At 54.3% G+C, this 15,290-nt stretch overlaps 2 protein-coding genes across 3 annotated transcripts in view; both read right to left on the bottom strand.

The window, feature by feature from the left end:
* Window positions 1–1,004, bottom strand: part of LOC102765538 (coagulation factor X-like) — a 9,454-nt gene extending 8,450 nt beyond the window's left edge. The window contains exon 1 of the mRNA XM_006770665.2: window positions 830–1,004. Coding sequence (XP_006770728.1) covers window positions 830–899 — 70 coding nt within the window. The 5' untranslated portion in view covers window positions 900–1,004. The remainder of the gene's footprint in view (window positions 1–829) is intronic.
* Window positions 1,005–3,905: 2,901 nt separating this feature from the next.
* F7 (coagulation factor VII) lies at window positions 3,906–14,139 on the bottom strand. 2 transcript variants are annotated; one of them, XM_006770666.2, is made up of 9 exons: window positions 14,026–14,139; window positions 12,236–12,396; window positions 10,803–10,827; window positions 10,614–10,727; window positions 10,277–10,342; window positions 8,969–9,109; window positions 7,945–8,054; window positions 5,234–5,357; window positions 3,906–4,649 (listed from the first exon to the last, which is right to left on the bottom strand). In XM_006770666.2, the coding sequence occupies exons 1-9, from the start codon at window positions 14,105–14,107 to the stop codon at window positions 4,054–4,056; spliced, it is 1,419 nt and encodes a 472-aa protein (XP_006770729.1). In that variant the 5' UTR covers window positions 14,108–14,139; the 3' UTR covers window positions 3,906–4,053. The 2 variants fall into 2 exon arrangements, with proteins under 2 accessions (XP_006770729.1, XP_006770730.1); XM_006770667.2 differs by lacking the exon at window positions 10,277–10,342.
* Between the last annotated feature and the right edge of the window lie 1,151 nt (window positions 14,140–15,290).

A 15,290-nucleotide genomic window follows, 5' to 3' on the forward strand; every position in this document is an offset into this window, starting at 1 on the left:
CCAGCCACCCCCATCTGAGCCAGGCTTGGGCAGCCCCTCCCCCTGGCTGAGCCAGCCTGAGGGTGGCAACACCAGCTTCTCTCTCATTCTTATCCCTGCCTCCCTGCCATGGACACTCTTCTGTGCCTGGGACTGACCCCTTCCCCTCCTCTCCCCCTGCTCATGTTGGCAGAGGAAAGCGGCTTCTCTCTGTCTCTACCTGCCCCCTCTCCCTTCGCTCCCTCCCTTCTCTGTTTTCTGCCTCTCTTTCTCCCTCTGTCTCTCTCTCTGTGTGTGTCTGTGTTTGTCTGTCTCTGTCTTTCTGTCCGTCTATGTTTCTCTGTCTGTCTCCCTCTTCCTCTGCCCATGTGTTTCTATCTGTCTTTATGACCTCTGACTGGCTGTCTGACTCTCCACCCACAGGGAGGCACACCTGGCCCTAAGCTGCCTTGGCTGAGACCACCAAGCCCAGCTGTCTCATGTCAGCCTTTGACAGGGGACGGGCACCCACTATCTACCCAGTGATGGCAAACCTTTTGAGCTCGGCCTGTCAGGATTTTGAAAAACCCTAACTTAACTCCGGTGCCCTGTCACATGTAGAAATTTTTTGATATTTGCAAACATAGTAAAACAAAGACTTATATTTTTGATATTTATTTTATATATTTAAATGCCATTTAACCAAGAAAAATCAACCAAAAAAATGAGTTCACGTGTCACCTCTGACACGCGTGTCATAGGTTCACCATCACTGATACACTGTGGAGGTTCAAGGGCATCACCCCAGCTCCCCACCCTTTCTCCTCTTCCAGGAGACCACCACTGTAGCCTGAGGTTGAGGGGTGCTTACCACTTCCCCCGGGTGACAGGAGGCTGGCCAGGGAGGCACTGAGCAGGAGGAGGCACAGCAGGCCGGCCATGGTGTGGCCTAGGACAGTGTTGCGGTCGCACTGTGATAGGCTTCCAGGGCAAGGTTCACTCACCCCAGCTCAGAGGGTGGAGGATTGTCCTTCTGCTTATCACAGCCTTCTGATTGGAGCCTGGGCTGGCTGTGGTCCAGAAGAGAACACGGAGGCTTAGGGAGAAGTGAAGTGTCTGTGGTACACGTGGGATTTGAACCCAGGTCTTGCCCCCTCAGTGTCCTGATTGTCTCTGGGTCTGACCTGGTCCTGCTCAGAGGCCTCTCTCTCCAGGTGCTGTCAGGTGGGGCCCCACACAGGGCCTCCTGCACCTGCATGCCGGGCTTGTACCTTCCTCCCCAAATTCAGGGGCTCTGGGAGGCAGAGCTTGTCTTGTGACCCTTTGCAGCACAGGGTTCTTTGTGCACAGGCTCCGACACAGACTTCTGGGAGGATAGCCCCTGCCTGGTGTGCCTGGTGGGGACTGCTCTGCTGGAACCCTGAGTGATCTGTTGACCGACCACAGGACAAGTTGGCTCAAGGTCAAGAGGGCTGTGCCAGGATGGCTCCTCGGCCTCACACACTCAGCTGGGGGCTCAGTTGGGAGACAGAGCTCTGAGTCAGAGACCCTGCAGTGTAGCTCATTTCTCACTTCTGTACAGCTCAGTACTGGTCCCCTGGGAGATCTCGGAGGGCAGCATGGTGCCTGAGCGTCAGGATCAGCAGCTGCTTCATCATCCAGCCCCTCCTTGAGGCTCGCACTCTCCACTCCCCTAATTCGGGGCCAAGGAAGTCTGGAAGGCACTGTCTCCAGGAAATACGGAGTCTCAGAGTCTCATTTCTTGGCTCTCATCAAGGCTGTGTCTCTTTGTAACAAATGCCCGGTGTCAGGGAAGCGCGAATCACCTCAGGTCAGCAGAAGCAGCCGCCACCTTGGCAGCCAGGCTGGGGAGGTAGGTGTGTGTTAGGTAGCAGGTGCACACCAGGTACAGGCTTCATTTCCAGTGCAGAAACCGCTCCGGGGCACCAAGAGTGGGGTCACAGCCTGAGCTCCTGTGCTGACCAGGGTCTATCTCTGCAGCCAGACTCCAGGCTCTGAAGGGAAAGGCCTGGGAAGTGACCGGCAAGGTGACAGACAGAAAAGGACTGCACTCTATTCCGCAGTGCTCCCACCCACAACACTTCCCACATGGTGACCCATGACTCGCTGCCCATGGACACTTGGCTATATATAAGTCCTATCATCTGGGTTGTTCGTTGCTCTGTCTCCAGCACCTCGTAAGGGTGTCTGGCACCCAGAAGATGCTCAATAAACACCAACAGATGGGGTGAATGAGTTCAGGCCTGAAATGTGCCTGCTCTGTACGCTGAGGCCAGCCTGGTCTTTTGTGGGGTGGTCACTGTTCCATGCAGAGCCTGGTCCTCAGGGACAACCTGCAGCTGGTGCCTTGGGCCTGTCTCACCTGGACAATTTGTGCTGCGATGCTGTTTCTGGATAAATGCAGCTATTGGGGAGGCTGGAGCTGTGGGAGTCCTCTTGTCCCCAGCACCTGGTGGGCAGGAAATGATTGAAGCGCCACTCAAAAAAAGAGGGAGCCGATCCATAACGGTTAGTTTATCTGCACGTCAAGTGTTAGCCTTCAGGGGTAGTCCTGATGTCGCTTGGCGCCCATGCTTCCAGCACCTCTGAGAGAGGGAGGCACCGATGACTGGGGAAACTGAGGCAGAGCCAGTGAACTGCCAGGAGCCCGTTTAACCTCTTGTGGGTCGGGGGGGCTCCTGGCCTGACCATGTCCACCTCCCCTCCCCCTCCTTTTCTTCTCAGGAAGAGGATGCAGAGAGCTTCCATTTCCAGGAAGATACAAGACATGCGCTGGGCTGAGGGCCTCATCAGGTCTCTTGCATTTTGGTTGCAGAATTTCCCCTAAGTCCCTGTCGCCTGGACAGCTGAGCTGGGGACATCTGGATGTTTGCAAATCAGCTTTCTGGTCCAGGACGACATGATCGAGCTCTCCCAGGTGCCTCATTCCCTGTGCACTGGTGTCATCCTCATGACAAGCAGGAAGGGGCCCCCCATTTCAGAGAGGCAGAAACGAGGCACAGGAGGATAAGCGGTGGCTTGGCCAAGAGTTACAGGCGGAGCCAGCCCGACTCCAGGAGGTCTGGCCTATGCCAGGTCTCTTAAAGTGCACTGCGGGTCAGATGGTCTCTGGTCAGACGACGGTCTCCGTCCCAACTACTCAGCGCTGTGGTTTTAAGCAGCCATGGTGATCCGTAAAGGAATGGGTATGTCCCAATAAAACTTTATTTACAAAAGCAGATGGCTTGGACTCAGCCTTAGCTGTGGCTTGCTGAAAACTACATATGGCTTGACTGTTCAGCAGAGCAAGTCCTGGCATGCTTACTCACTTAAGTACTAGTGTTCCAGGCATGGGACAGGCCAGTCGCTGTCCTCCAGTCGTGCCTTGAGGGAGCAGTGCACCCGCTGGGCTCATATAGACAATCCGTGAATGGCAGGCTGCCAGAAAGAGTGCAGAGGAGATTCAGCCGTTTGCTGCTCGTGGGGAGAACAGGCAGCAAACAGGGTGGAGCCTTTTATGTAGCCTGTGTTATAGGAAAAGATGCATGTGCAGGACAGATCTGGAGGATATCCACAAAACGAACGGATGATGCTTCCAATTTATTTGAAACAAAGAAGAAATACTTGCATAAGGGAGAAAAATATGAGAGTTAAAAGACAGAGAAAGTAGCACTTGTCACTGAGTGAACCACGCACCCCTCTGCTGGGTCCGCAGTGAGACAGAGCAGAGATACGCCGGTGAGTGCAGGTCACGGTGCCCCGTCCACCACTGCCGAGCTTCCTGTTTCCCTCATCATCGGCCCTGCGTCTCATCTCTTTATTCACTCAGTCTGTCTCTGGGAATCTCTGAGTCTCTCTCCCCGTCTCCTTAGAATTTCTCCCCTTACTTCCTCTCTCCTCACCTCTCAGTCTCTATCTCTCCTTCTCTCTCTCTCTTTTCTTCTTTGTCTCTCTCGGTCTCTCTGTTTCTCTCCTCCCTCTCCACCTCCCCACCCCAATAAGGGCAGAAGAATTTACAGGACTGAAGCCAGGACAACCCAAGCAACAGCAGCTTTATGTCCCAGGAGCAGGCTCCTCGGAGCCGGCCCTGACAGACTAGGGAAGCGGGGCTCGGAGGAAGCCTTCTGAGTGTGTTTCTGCGCTCATGAGCCCGTGGAGCCACTCGATGTACTGGGAGACCCTGGTGTACACCCCAAAGTGGCCTTCGGCTGCACAGCCCAGACCCCAGCTGACGACGCCCGTCAGATACCACGTGCCCTGGAACTTGGTGGCGTGGGGGCCCCCGCTGTCCCCCTTGCAGGCGTCCTTGCTCCCATCTCGGTAGCCAGCACAGAACATGTTCTCCGTGAGCACTGGGGAGCCCGCCTCCTTCTTTGACTGCTCCAGGCAGTCCTGGGTCATCAGCCGGGGCACGTCAATGGCCATGAGCTCCAGGGCCGTGGCGCCCTTTTCCAGGAGCCGGCCCCAGCCGCTCACGGTGGAGAAGCGGATGAAGGCCAGCGTCCTCTCGGAGAAGGCCTTCTCAGGCAGACAGAGGGGCACCGTGTAGTCCGTGAGGGCCACAGGCCTGCTCAGGCGGAGCAGGGCGATGTCGTGGTTCGTCTTGCGCCTGACGTACTTGTCGGGGACAATGATCTGAACGACTCGCCGTTCCTGCTCATCACCGTCCTTCTCGCTCAGGTCGTGCTCACCTGTGGGGAGACCAGCACCCCTGTACCCCTCCCCCTGCAGCCCGAGGGAAGGACCCTTTGGGGCAGGAGGGGCCCTGCGTCCAACCCCAAGCTGGTCTGGGCGGCCCCCCTGGGCTCCATGCAGAACATGAATTGGGGGTGAATATGGAATCTGGGGTGCTGAAGGCACTGAGGAAGGGTCCTGGGCCAGGCAGCTGTGGGCAGGTGGTGAGGACTGCCTGATTCCCCGACTCCAGGCAGGGCCTGGCCCTCCCTGCAGGGGTCTCATTATCCCATAATTCCACCAAGCAGAGCCCCTCCCCCCCATGTTGACCCCTGGAGCCCTGGGTGGCTGCATCGCCCTCAGGGCTCTTGACTCAAGCAAGACAGGGTGGGTACAGCATCACCCCCACCCCATGTCTTTATTTGGGGTGGAAAAAAGGCTGAGGGGGATGGTGGCCACAATGACTCCTTGTGGGCCTCGGGGTTTGTGCAGATGCTACCCACTCCTCTTTTTGGAGAAGTTCATCTGCTTGTGCAAGGTGGAGGATTGATGCCCTGACTCTTAGAACCGCCGCTCATTAGGAGGTAAAAACAAAACCTACCCACTACCACCGTCAGGTTCTTCAGGCTCTTGATTCCGTCGAAACAGTGGGCGGCGGAGACCACCCAGGTGGTATTGATCAGGGTGCCCCCGCACTGCAGCTCCCCATTCAGGATCAGTGCAACCTGCCGAGGGCACCACAGACGGTGGAAGGTCACCTATTGTCCTTGGGATCCTCTTCCTGGAGACTCACCTTTCCCTGCACGCCCCCGGGATGGGCTGCATTTATTGGAGGGTTTGTCTGTATAGCCTGCCAGAGCCCTTCCTGGGCAAAGCTGTTCTAGCTTCTCTCCAGCAGGCTGCTCCCCCATCCAGCTGAGGGGAGAGAGAACTCACAGACCCCGCCTGGTGTGGGGATGCTGGTGCTGGACCCCTCTGTGGGCCTCCCTGTACTGTCATCCAGGCTTGACCTGCAAGCTGACTGGCAAAGATCAGGCCAAGCGCTGGCTTCTAGAGCAGGTGAGGGCTCAAGGACACAACAGAGTGACGCACCAGGCACAGCTGTAGGCACACAGTCGGTGCTCAATATATGTCTTCTGTCCTCTTTTTCTTCCTAAAAGCACTGAGGGTGCTGAGTGTGTCCTTGAATAAGTCCTGGGTGGAGACATTTTATGGGTGGGAAAGGAGTCAAAGTCAGGCAGGGCCTGCGGACAGTGAGGAATTGCAAGGCCAGGGAGGCCTGGCTGAGGGTGAGGCAGATCCGCCTATGAAGGGTCCTGGTTTGGTGTTCTACAGTCACCGTGTTATTGAGAAGTGTGGTGAAGCCGGATCAGCCATGGAGGAAAGAGACTGGAAATGGGTCCATCAGACTGAAGCTTAATGTCCCGACTTGTGGACGGCAGGACAAAGGGTGCTGGGGAGGTGCCTGTCTCCTCCAAACTATCGGGCCCCTCAGAGAAAAGCCACAGTAAGATGGTCCCACAACAGATGAGAAGAGCTACCTTCGAGCTTTGAGCTCAGGGCGGGGTCCCTCCGGTTGCAGACCCCTGAGCATCTAGCCCTGCCCTGGCTGACCGCGAATCTGCGGCTGCAGCTACAAGAGACTGTCTGGGGGTGGTGGTCACAAAATGGACCTGGGTCTCCCAGGCCCAACTCTCAGCTCTGCCGTGGGCAAGGCGCTGCTCTTACTGGGCCTCAGGTTCCTCACCTGCACTGGGTGAGAGTTGCACCTGCCTCTCAGGTGGGATTGTGGGGGTTGAATGATATTGAAAAGCCAGGTCTTGTGGGGTTCGGCACAGGGAGCGCGTGCTGGGAAGCAGTGCCTGCTGCAGTCACCCCAGCAAGCCCCACCCTGGGAGCTCCCCACTGTGAATTCACAGAGACCCACACCTGCCAGCTCTGCCTCCATCTCCGAGAGGCTTTGCCACCCAATTACGGGGACCCTGGTGAACACTTCAGTCCTATTTGGATGTGCCTAACTCAGATGTTCCTCTGAACGCCACCACCAGGGTTCTGCAAAGCCCAAGAGCGGAGGCCCCACCAGGGCCCCAACTGCTGTGGGAGGTGGGATGGACCCCGGGCGGCCAGGTGGGTGCAACTTCTGAGGCTGGTCTGGAAGGGCCAGATTGCTGGGAAACCAGAGGATTGGAGCTTCCCTGAGCCCAAAGTCAACCCCCTTCACCAGAATGACTGGTGATTCTCCAATTCCCTTTACAAGGTTCTCATTCATTTACTTTTATTTCTAAAAATTCTTGGCTGTTTAACACGGGGGTCCCAGAATGAAAGGATAAAGAGGAGCTACTGATTTGGGCTCAGACCTGAGCTTGTAGGTCTAGAGTGACAGCTCTTCTCACACTTGAGTGTACACATATCCCTGGGCCTCGTGAAATGCAGGTGCTGGCCCAGGAGGCCTTTGGGCCTGAGACTGCATTTCCAACTGGGACCAGGCTCATAGGCAGCCTGGTGAAGAGAGGCCCTGGAGGGGCCACGGCCCACAGACCTGAACACATGTGGGTGGGTGGGGGGTGAGGGGGTGGGTAGCCTCCAGGCCTGCGGGAGGACTTTGTTACAGATAAAAAATCGTACTGTATGATCTCACGTATGTGAAGTGTAAGAAAACAAAATAAATAGATAAAACAGAAACAAACCCATAGATACAGAGAAAAAGCTGATGGCTGCCAAAGAGGAGGGGGTTGAGGGATGATAATTAAAAATATCCTATATAATAAAAGGCTAATATGCAAATCGACCAAACTGTGGAACAACCAGCAGACTGACTGGTTGCTATGATGCGCACTGACCACCAGGGCACAGACGCTCAATGCAGGAGCTGCTCTCAGCCTGCAGGCCCTGATCACCAATAGGGCCTGCAGGCCAACCTCAAATAAAATTAAAAAAACACAATATCTGGCATACCAAAAAGAAAATCTCAGCTTCCAGAGGCAGACAGTAGGTGCAGCTTGGAAGGTGTGAGAGCTGGGTTCAAATCCTGCCTTTGCCATTTATGAGTTGGAGGGCCTCAGTTTCCTCATCTGTAAAAGGGGAGTGAGGCTAGCAGCCTGTGATGAAGCCCTGTGAGGTGTCAGCTGGCAGAGGTGCTGCCGGGAGCACTGACATCTGAGATGAATGGAGGCTGTTGTCAACACAGGACTTGGAATGAGAGGAAGCCCACTGAAGCACTGCCATGAGCAGAGTGACTTGGGGCCTGGGGTGTGGCCCTGAGGCTGACCTGCCCACTTTCCCTTCAGTGACCCTGGGGCCCTGAAGCCTTACCTGCCAGGGACACTCCCCTTTGGGACACACCTTGCCACCCACAATTCGGCCATGGGGTTGGCTGTCATTTCTTTTTTCCAAGACAGGTATTTTTCCACATGGATACTCAACTATAAAACAAAAGTCAGCAAGATGTGGGGGTTTATGAGGGATGAACGCACTCGTGAGAAGAGGGCTCTGAGCCGTGCAGGCAGTGGCTCTGCCTCTGGCTCCTCCTGGGGCTGTGGGAAGCCTCTGGGTGCAGGGAGGCCCTTGTGGGAGCTGCTGGGTGAGAAGGGCCAGGGGCTGGTTTTGCAGGAATAGAGGGCCCTACTTCTTGAAACTGGTTTCTGCTAATTTTTTTTTGGCGGGGGGGGGGAAGATGAGTGCTGCTTGAATTTCCTAAAAGATGAATGATATTCTGTCTTAAGGCCACCCAGCCTCTCCAACAACTAGGCTGCTATTTTGACCTCACCCTTAGTTTTCGGTCTGCTCCAAGAAAGTCCTTGGGCCAGGAAAGAAAGCATTTAGAGGGCAGCTGAATTTCAGGCTGCTTTGACCATGCTGGGGACACTGACTGCTGAAGAGACACAGGGCTTGGGGTGCCCCAGCCTTTGGAATTGCAATTCCATTAGTGTGAGGTTGGTTTGAAGACATTTTCCATTTTTCTAAAAGTGCTTTCCTTTCAGAAGAATTTGGAATCTGGAAAAATGCTGTGTAGTCACTAGTCACAGTTGTGTGTGGCAGCATAGATTCCTGCCAGAGGGGACTGGCAGAGGGGCAGGGGAGCTTTGTTCTGCTCCTGTGGACCCATCTGAGGTGGGCAGGGGGTCCAAAGCCCATTTAGGGAGCTGCTCCCAGGGCTCTGTCCCACCCCCTGTTGCGTTGGCCTGCGGGTCAGGGGAGCCACCCCCACCCTCATTCTCGTCCCTGCCTCTGCAGTGGTCAGCAGGTAGTAGGTGCTCAGTGAATGGTATGCCACCCATTCCCATCTGAAAGTGATACAGCACACAGCCCTTGAAGCAGATCCCCAAGGGCCTGTTACCTGTGGGTGCACAGGACACCTCGTCAGCCTGGAGTGTGTACCCCTCGTGGCACCGGCAGAAGCGCTTGGCCTCCACATGGTTGCTGCAGTACTGGTCACAACCCCCATTGTCATTCTCACAGATCAGCAGGCTGTTCTTGTCTGAATGCAGAAGGAGACAGCCCGCGAGGGGCCTCTGCTGGTCAGGGAAAGCCAGCCCTGGTGGCCACCCCGCCGAGGGCACGAAGGTGGAGCTCAGCTGCTAACTACAGAGACTGAGCCTGGCACTACCCAACGCTGCGGATTGACCCAGAAAGGTGGGACCTGGTGTCTGGGTGCTCCCCCATGTCTGAGCAGCCTACCCAGTGGGGACACAGAACCAGCATGTGGTGGTCTCCACACTACTGCCCCTCCCAGCAGCTGGTGGGCCCGGGAAAAGTAAGAGTCACCTGAGGACAGTACAAGAGCCAAACTCAGTCAGAGACCTGCCAGTACAAGAGAAATGAGACTGCTCTACAGCCAGGCCCTGATGCCCAGGGGCCACTGGTCCCAAGAGGCAGAAAAGAGGACCGTTGACCTGACTCTGAAGGACAGCACGCTGCTGTGGGAAACAGTTGTCTTGCTGTGTAAATGCAGCAGACACTAAGGCTCTCTGGCCCCATATAACTGGCAGGAAGCCTCTTCCTTCACTCTGTCTGGCCTCTGTTCTGCTTACAGCAGAAGTTGGCTGTGGCCCAGAAGAGCTCCTTCAGGATCAGAATGTTCACACTCCAAAAAGAAGCTTGGCCTTTGACCTCAGTCCCTCCAACGTGATCTCTCCATCCTAATTAAGTTGGACACTTCCTTTAATCTGCCTGAAAAGAGTGTTCTTACCCTGGGCCCCTTGACTCACATGGGATGGTCACACGTGAATATCATTCACGAGGGGCTTTGGGCCACAGGATCTCAGCTCAGCCTCTGGAGGGGCTGGAGACAGAGGTCAGCCATGTGGATGGTCAGCCATGTCTATGTGACTGAGCTCAGTAAAATCTCTGGACACTGAGGCTTCCTGGGTTGGTCATGCCCATACGTCTTGTCACCCATCAGCCTCAGAGAATGAAAGACTGTCCATATAATTGCCTGGGAGAGGACAACTGGGAGTTTACACCTGGTCCCTTTGCGGATTTTAGCCTACATATTTTTGCTATAATAAACTGTAACTGTGAATATATCAGTTTTCAGTGAGTTCTCTGGGTCCTTCCAGCAGATTAGTGAACTTGAGAATGGTCTGGGAGGCTACTGAACTTTGCAATACTTGAATATATGGAAGGTGGAAAAAAAATCTCATACCTTCGTAACAGCAAGTAGGGAAGGTCAGGTTTACCCACCTGTCTTGGTTGACAGGATATATGGCAGCTGGGCGGAGAAGTAGTGATTCTCACCTGTGCCCTTTCCAGATGGATCAGAATTTCCCAGTGCTGGGAGCCCAAAGGTTTTATGTTTCCCAGAAAGGAACAGGGGGCCATCAACTTTGAGAATTGATACCTGAGAACCCCAAATCCAAGGTTCTCCGGTTGACAGAAGCCTTCAGAGTCATTTAGATCAACTTCCGACCAAGGCGGAGGGCCAGGCCATGCCCATCAGCCTCCCCCCTGGGACCCTATCTGCAAGATATGGGACTTCTCACTTGTCTCACAGTTCCGGCCCTCAAAGTCTTCAGGGCAGAAGCAGATGTAGGACTGGAGTTGGTCCTCACAGGAGCCTCCATTCTGGCATGGATTTGAGGCACACTGGTCCCCATCTGTGGAGTGAGTCTGTGTTAGTATGTTGAGAAGAGCTTGAAGGTGGAGCATAAATGGGCCATTTACCTACTCACCGTTGTAAGAAATCCAGAACTGCGCCTGAGGGAACAAAGAGGAAGCCACATGAGACATATGCTCTCCAGAAGCAGACATTTATGGAATCCGTGCAAGGAGCTGATGAACTGGGGTGGGCAGGGGTGGGCTGGGGCTTCTGCCTGGGGCCCTTTGCCATGGGCTCTGGAAGCCAGGCTCTCCTCTGGAGATGAGGTGGGCTCATCTGAGGGGAAAGATTCTACCCCACCCTAGATGATTAAAGTCACCAGAGGTCACAACTTTCCTTCTCCGTGTCAAAATACCCGAATTTCAGCCCCAACTAGCCCCAGCTTTGCCATGTCCAAGGTGTGAACCTGGGACAAGACACATATGCACTCTGAGCCTCCATTTCCTCCTCTGAGGATCCACACACAGGGGCTGACCTGGGAGGAGGCAGGTCATGGGTGTAAAGGCATTCTAGGAACTGCCAAGGGCCCATCAATAACATTGATATCCTGAGGAATCTTTTGATCAACTGAACTTAAACTCTCAGGGTGGCTATGAGAATAAAACAAGACGAACACTGTTGAAACTGCTTTGAAAAATGAACTGGTACACAGCCATAAAGTATGACAATTTCCAGCTTGCACAGAAAGGGTCATGTTAGCCTCTGTCTCAAATAGCCTGGCTTCCTGTTGGGTGTGCGGTGCACTGAGAGTGTGAAATGTTTGCCTTTGAGTACGAGGGGAAGCATCCTGTGATTGTCAGGTGAGGTGTGTGTCCTGTGAGTGTAAGGCATGTCCTGTGTGGTCTTATCTCATCATAACCTGACCCTCACGCCTACTGAAGTGTTTCAAAGAGATGTGATAGAATTTAAATACACTCGTTTAGAAAATGGAAACAGAAATGAAGAGCACTCCATCCTATGGACCAAGGGCAGGTGAGGAAAGCAGTGGTGCCCTGGGTGTGTCGTCACACAAGTTTCTCTGAAGAGGTGTCCACGGGCAGCGTGGCAGGAGAGGCTCGCCCAGGCCACTGTCTCAGACATCTGCTCTGTCAGCAGCATCGCTATGCAGCAGGGCCACCTCTAGGGGACTGGACAGCAAGGGACACACGGCAGGTGTGCTGTTCAAACCAGATTTTCAGATGCAACATTGAGGACGCATGGTGTGGCAGAGAGGAGGATGTCCCTGACCATAGCAGGGAGGTATGGAGCATTGCAGGAGCTCTGACTGAGGAACGTGAGATCATTCTTGGGAGGAAAAGTGACCCAGACACGGAGGGGCTGTGCGTGCCGGAGCTGCCTGTGTGTTCCCCTGGGCATGTCGCACTCACAGCCACAGACTGAAGAGAGTTGCTCTCCAAGACATGGGAGCGACCTCTGCTGTCACAGAGCTCCCTGCCTGAAGACTCAGTACAGGGCCCACGTAGCTATCTGGTGGTGCAGAGGGCGCCCCCATAGAGGGGAACTCACCAGCTTCTCTGTGTTCCTGAAGATCTCCCGGGCCTCCTCAAAGGAACACTGCTCCTCCCTGCACTCTCTCTCCAGGGAGCCTGGCCTCAGCTCCTCCAGGAACGAGTTGGCTCGCCTTTGCCTGTGCAGGACGCTTTGGGCTTCCTCTTGGGTGATGAAGACTGAAAAATGGGAGTTCCACGAAACGTTTACAACCAGCCATGCCAAGATGGCCCAGAAACATCCACACTGGTCTCGTCCCCTCAGTAACAGGAGTGAAAGGATTCCTGTGTCCAGGCCTGGCTGAATGTTAGGAGCGCTTTTTCATGGCTGACTGGTGACAAATTTTATATACAAGGATGAGGCAATATGTTCATTAAATTATAATTTATCACACTGATGCCTACTGACCTGGTCCCCATGTCTAGGAATTTATCCTATACTCAGAGGCATGCACGAAAACCTAGCCACAGGAGAGCTATTGCTCGTAATCATCTGAAACAACCAGATGATGGCATCCCATGCCGCCAGGAAGCAGAATGCTTAAGAAGATGTGGTATTAAGTGAAAAAGAAGGTAATAAAACAATACCTACTGTATAATGTTTACAAGGAAAAATTTACATATGAGCAAATGTCATTTATTGAAAAAATGTACATAAATTAACCTTGGGGATCCGCAGCTATTCTGTTCCAAAATGTATACGATCCACACGTGTAACTTCTCTAATAAAAATTGGCATCTGCTGTGTCCTGGCACCTAGAGCATTTTATCAAGAGCTGCTGCATGAATGCGCTGGCGGATCCTCTGGGGGAGGAAGGTACGGGGCCACACGGGCGGGTGGCAGATGAAGAGGGGCTGGGTGTCTCTTGTCTCCATTGAAAGCCCACAGGTCCTGTTTGCTGCATGCTGGACCTGTCCTTCCAGCTCCTCTGGAACTCAGGTGACATCCCAATGGTGGTCAGTTCTCTCTCAGCTAACTCATCGAAACCCTTTGCTCATCTCTGCTTTGCCACCACCAGCTCTCTCCCTTCAGGATCACACACTTGAAGGACAATCCCTCACCTTCCACTAAGAGTCCCAGAGGAGAGATGAACCGAGACCTGCTTTGGAGAGGGTTATAGCGTGTGGGAACAGAGGGAGGAGGGGAAGCTCCTGCTCCCGGGCCACCTGGCTGACGGAGACCACATCTCTTTAACAGCAGAGTTTCACCTGTCTGTATTCCTAGGGAATCTACCAGGTTTGGAAGAATTTGAGGGAAAATCAAAGAATGGAGACTCCTGGGATGATTCAACCAGGGCTGAATTGTCCCCATGGAGGGGAGCAACTGTGCCCCAAAAAGCTCTCAGAGACCCGGAGCCAAGTCTGACAAAGGAACACACGACTACTGCAAAGAATTTGGAAAAGACAGACTAGAACAAGGGAGATGAAAGCTACCCACCACCTGCCACTGTTTTCCTGAGCTCAGAAGGGACAAGGCAGCACCGACTTTAGCTGGAGCAGGACACGGTCTCCTTTGGGCACCTGTAGTCACCGGGGCAGGCGACCACTACTGGGGTCCCCAGCTAGTTTCCCACTGTGAGATTTGATGGGATTTGAAGAGCAACATGGACCAGATTTTAGAGGACAGTGTAGGCGCCTTGTCTCCACCAGGGCCACCACTCAGTACTGTGAAGTCACAACGCATGTGTCCCCCTGTCTCCCTCTCAGGCCTCTCAGCACCCTTGCGGGGCAGGAGGGTGGCCACAGCCACAGCCACAGCCACGGGCCCATAAGGAAACCTCCACCCACCCTCTCCAGCACCCACCATACCTGCAGCCAGAGATCCCTGCAGACCCAGCAGAAAGCAGAGGAGGGCCAGCCCACCAGGCTGGGCAGACATGGCGAGGTGCATGGAGTCCTTCCCTGTCTGTTGACATTCTGGTGGGGGAGGTGAGCAAAGTTCTCAAATTACCCCGAGGGAGGAGGGAGGGAGGCCTAGCTTCCCAAGCCCTCGCTCGGTGCCAAAGGCCACTGGAGGGGGGATCAGGAGCGGAAGGACCGGGCCTGAGCCCAGGACGCCGGGTCCAGGAATCCAGGCCCAGGTAGCATGGCTGAGTCTTTGAAGCAGAGGTTCGTTCTTCGAAATGGAGTTGTTAGGATATGCATCTGGCACAGGCATCTCCAATGCAGTTTAGGATTTTGAAGCTCATAGATCTATCACGGCAACTGGGAAAACAGAGTTAAACTGCAGTGAAAAGCCACAGCCCACAGTGACCACACTAGTCACAGGGGAGCATGTGTTGAGTATGAATGTTCATGTTTGTAAGGGAGCCATGGAGGAGACGCATGGGGCTGCCCTCCCCTCAGAGGCGTGGTTTCTTAGGGGAGCGAGAGTGTCCGGTGGAGAAGCCCAGGTAAAGGGGCATCTGCCCCTAGCTGGGCCCTCAACTCTGTGTTAGCGACAGATGGCACCCTTCTGCCCCTGGCATCCAAGTCTTGTCCCTCCCTTTCCGTCTGGTCCCAGGGCACAGCTAGGGCAACTCCCTGTCCGGGCTGCCTCTGTGGAAATCATATCCTTTCTGTGAATGGGTGGGGACTGGGGACACCAGTGCTGCTTATTTCCGGCCGGTCTCAGCCCTACTCGCCAACAGGAAGAATCAGTCCTTAGAGGAGCTGTTTTACTGATCACCTATGGAATTTTAAAAAACATGTTTTTATTGATTTCAAAGAGGAAAGGAGAGGGCGAGAGAGATAGAAACATCAATGATGAGAGAGAATCATTGGCTACAAATTGGCTGCCTCCTCCCCCATCCCTACCTATCCCCCACCACCATTGGAGATGGAGTCCGCAACCCAGGCATGTGCCCTGACCAGTAATTGAACCCTGACATCCTGGTTCATGGGTTGCCGTTAAACCACTGAGTCATGCCAGTCAGGCACTTCTGGAATCCTATCTAATAAAAGAGTAATATGCAAATTAACCATCACTCCAACACACAAGATGGCCACCCCCATGTGGACACAAGATGGCCACCACAAGATGGCCGGCAGGGGAGGGCAGTTGGGAGGGACCAGGCCTGCAGGGGAGGGCAGTT

This window comes from Myotis davidii, unplaced genomic scaffold (genome assembly GCF_000327345.1).
Source record: "Myotis davidii unplaced genomic scaffold, ASM32734v1 scaffold242, whole genome shotgun sequence".
Classification (NCBI taxonomy): domain Eukaryota; kingdom Metazoa; phylum Chordata; class Mammalia; order Chiroptera; family Vespertilionidae; genus Myotis; species Myotis davidii.

Bases quoted from the DNA above. Each gene is read 5' to 3' on its own strand.
- F7 (XM_006770666.2), bottom strand. From the start codon at position 14,107: ATGCACCTCGCCATGTCTGCCCAGCCTGGTGGGCTGGCCCTCCTCTGC. The intron at 10,828-12,235 runs GTGAGTTCCCCT...TTGTTCCCTCAG, and splicing joins TCAGGAACACAGAGAAGCTG to GCGCAGTTCTGGATTTCTTA. The intron at 4,650-5,233 runs GTAGGTTTTGTT...GTCTCCCCACAG, and splicing joins GAACCTGACGGTGGTAGTGG to GTGAGCACGACCTGAGCGAG.